This window comes from Chenopodium album, chromosome 6 (genome assembly GCF_948465745.1).
Source record: "Chenopodium album chromosome 6, dcCheAlbu1.1, whole genome shotgun sequence".
NCBI classification, from domain to species: Eukaryota; Viridiplantae; Streptophyta; class Magnoliopsida; order Caryophyllales; family Amaranthaceae; genus Chenopodium; species Chenopodium album.
This window is the reverse complement of record NC_137839.1, coordinates 35,153,919-35,157,885: the sequence shown is the minus strand read 5'-3', so window position 1 is coordinate 35,157,885 and position 3,967 is coordinate 35,153,919. Positions and strand designations below refer to the sequence as shown.

The following is a 3,967-nucleotide window of genomic DNA, read 5'->3' as shown; positions in this document are numbered from 1 at the left end:
AGATAGGACATTCAAGAATGGGTTAGGTTGGAGTGATAAGGACCTTATTGGATCATCCGGAGTTGCATTTACATGAAATAAACTTTGAATGAAAATGTTTTATGCCTTATATTCTTTTTTATGGTTAAGGAGATATATATGTTAGAAAATATACACATTATCTTAAAATTAATTTTGTTATTCAGTTGTTGAAAATGGATCGAAGTTGGATGTATGGTAAACGAAATTGTACAAGTTTTTTACGAGGAATTGAAGAGTTTAGCACTGTTGCCTTAAAACACCAAACAGAGAATAAATCAAAGATTATTCTTTGTCCTTGTTGTGACCGTAATAATTCGAGGAGATATCGTGATATAGTTGATATTAAAGATCATCTCATTCGTCGTGGGTTTAAAGAGAACTACACAAGGTGGACATGGCATGGTGAGAGAATATATATTGAGGTAAGTTCTAGTTATTGTCCAAGGGAAGATGAGAATCATTGTGATGATGATAATGAACACCAAGGTGAGGATATCGATACAGCTGATATTGGTGTTGAAAGTGAGAGTGAAGTGGAGAAGGACAGGATAGATGAAATGATGCATGATGTTGAAGACCATTTCACATAGTGTCCCTAGACATATGATAGTATTTTGAGAGCTGCAGAAACCCCGTTATATCCTGGTTGTACAAAGTTCACAAAACTTGGTGCTATTATGAAGTTATTCAACTTAAAGGCGAGCAATTGTTGGACCGACAAGGGTTTTACGCAGTTGTTAGAAGCTTAAGAAGAAATGTTTCCCAAAGGGAATGAACTTCCAAACTCCACCTATGAGGCCAAGAAACTTATGTGCCCCTTGGGTATTGAGTATGAGAAGATACATGCTTGTCCCCATGACTGTATGTTGTATCGAAATGAGTATGCTGATTTGCATGAGTGTCCAAGGTGTAGAGTTTCTCGTTACAAGATGAATGATACTGGTGAGTTGTGTAAGAAAGGGTCTCTGGCTAAGGTATTATGGTATCTTCCAATTATACCGAGATTTAGGAGACTCTTCTCGGATAAAAAAACTGCAAAATTATTGAGGTGGCATGCTGATGGGAGGAAGAAAGATAGGTTAATGAGGCATCCTGCTGATTCCCCGCAATGGAGGAACATTGATCGATAGTTCAAGGACTTTGGTGAAGAAGATCAAAATCTTAGGCTTGGTCTTAGTACAGATGGAATGAACCCATTTGGGACACTAAGTACCCAATATAACACTTGGCCGCTTCTTCTAACTATCTACAATTTGCCTCCTTGGTTATGCATGAAGTCCAGATACATTATGTTGTCCCTTCTAATATCTGGTCCTAAACAACCTGAAATGACATTGATGTGTATCTAGCGCCTCTCATTGAAGATTTAAAATTGTTGTGGAATGAAGGTGTCCAAATGTTTGATGCATATAGTAAAACCAATTTCACTTTACGTGCCATGATTTTTTGTACGATAAATGTCTTCCCAGCTTATGGGAATTTGTTCGGTTTACACTGTGAAGGGAACAACTCCTTGCCCCATTTGTGAAGATGATTTGGAGGCATTACGCCTAGACAATTGTGGCAAGCATGTATACATGGATAATCGCATACATCTTCCTGAAGACCACCCTTTTTGATTCAATAAGGATGCTTTTAATGTAATAGTGGAGTTGAGAGAAGCTCGTGGCCCTTTACGTGCAAGTGAGGTTTATCAGCGGGTCAAAGACATTGAGAATGAGTTTGGTAAGCCTTACAAAAGCAAATCAACTGGGGGTTACAAGAAGAAGTCTGAGCTATGGTCTCTTCCATATTGGAGACATTTGGAAGTTAGACATTGTCTAGATGTAATGCATATTGAGAAAAATGTTTGTGATGCCATTGTGGGAACTTTATTAAATATGCCAGGAAAGACAAAGGATGGAGTTAAAGTAAGAAAAGACATGACTGCTATGGGTCGTTCAGAGTTGGCACCCGAATCTCGAGGAAAACGCTGGTATCTTCCCCCAGCTTGCTTTACCTTGTCTAAAAAGGAAAAAACTAGCTTTTGTGATTCATTGCATGGTTTAAAGGTCTTGGCTGGATTTTCTTCTAATTTTTGTAGACTTGTGTCAATGTCTGACTTGAAATTGGGTAGCATGAAATCTCATAATTGTCATGTCTTGATGCAACAATTATTACCAGTTGCCATCCGAGGAATTTTGCCACCTCAAGTGAGGTATACGATTACAAGATTATGTGTCTTTTTTAACACTATCTGTAGCAAGGTCATAAATCCAAGTATTTTAGATGACTTGCAAGCAGATGTACTTGAGACAATGTGTCGATTTGAAATGTATTTTCCCCCATCTTTTTTTGACGTGATGCCTCATTTGGTTATTCATCTTGTACGTGAAATTAAACTTTGTGGACTAGTGTGTATGAGATACATGTATCCTTTTGAACGAGAAATGGGTGACTTAAAGGGAAAAGTCATGAATCCGGCCAAACCTAAAGCAAGTATTGTACAACGAAAAGTTGCTGAGGAAGTGGCAGCATGGGTTGCTCAATATCTTGCACGTTCACAGAAAATTGGGTTGCCAAAGTCTCGACACGATGGGAGGCTTGGAGGTCAAGGTACTATTGGCAGGAAAAGGATATCCATGGGCTTTGAAATGAAAAATAAGGCCGAGCTTTTTGTGTTGCAAAATCTTAGTGAGGTTCATCCTTACTTGGACGAGCACATGCTTTTTCTTAAAAATAAATATCCTTCCAAAAGTGATCTTCAACTGATAAAGGAGCATAATTGTTCATTCGTTACATGGTTCAAGGAACGAGTGATGTCCCAACTATCCACCACACCTAACGATATATCTGACACATTGAGATGGTTGGCATATGGTGCTAAATGTCAAGTCATGTCATATGAGGGATACGACATCAATGGGTATTCTTTTTACATTAGCCGACAAGATGACAAGTCAACAATGCAAAAAAGTGGTTTTAAAGTAGTAGGTTTGTCATCTGAGTATGTTAGTACACATGATAAAACACTTGTGGATAAGAAGAAATTTTATTATGGAATCATTGAAGAAATAATAGAGCTGGATTATGTTGATTTCAAGATTCCTCTATTTCGATGTAAGTGGGCTGATAGTAGCCGTGGTGTAAAAAAAGATGAACAAGGGAACTTGACCCTTGTAAATCTTGGTCAACGAGGGCATCTAGCTGATCCATTTATATTAGTTTCACAAGCAAAACAAGTTTTTTACATGGTTGACCCAGCTGATTGTAAGTGGTCAGTTGTTTTAGAAGGTAAAAGAAGGATACTTGGCATTGAAGATGTGGTGGACGAGGAAGAATATGATGAGCAATTTAATGAGTCACCACCTTCCGTTTGGAGCATCCCTCCAATAGTCGATGATTTTGACACAACGTTGAAACGAAAAGATCATAATGAAGGATTTTATGTCACAAAAGCGAAGAATGAAGTAGGTATGAATTATGTGATTTTGTTATTTCCAATATGTGTTACTAATTGCATAAATTGCTTATTATTGTTATGTGTACAAGTTTATAATTTAAAAATGATACTAATCGATGTCTTAATTTATTTATGTCTTTTTTTTCAGGTAAGTAATAATGGAGGATGAGGATATGCATAATCGTTCCATGTCTTCGCAAGGTGAGGAAGATGAGCCACACAATCAATCACAATAAGAGCAACAAACAACCGACTCTCAGAAGAAGAAAAAGAAGCCAAGAGGTCCATCAAAGGGCTTGAAATCCATGCCTGGGGTTCCTAGAGTGCTTGAATGGGATGAATTGTGTCGACCCATTGGAAAGTGGGCAAAAGCATACAAAACTCATCTTGGTGAAATAAGCCGTGCAAAGGTGTTTATATTGTATAAAGATTGGAATCAAGTTCCACAAGGAATAAAAGACACTTTGTGGGAAGATGTTAAGGTAATATTCACTATTAAATGTT

General features: G+C 37.6%; 1 protein-coding gene across 1 annotated transcript; it reads left to right on the top strand.

The window, feature by feature from the left end:
• Positions 1 to 1,478: 1,478 nt before the first annotated feature.
• On the top strand, positions 1,479 to 3,619 carry LOC145636882 (uncharacterized). The gene is made up of 3 exons (XM_081688420.1): positions 1,479 to 1,584; positions 1,669 to 3,474; positions 3,612 to 3,619. Exons 1-3 carry the CDS (start codon positions 1,479 to 1,481, stop codon positions 3,617 to 3,619), a joined length of 1,920 nt encoding a protein of 639 aa, XP_081544546.1.
• The last annotated feature ends 348 nt before the right edge of the window (positions 3,620 to 3,967 follow it).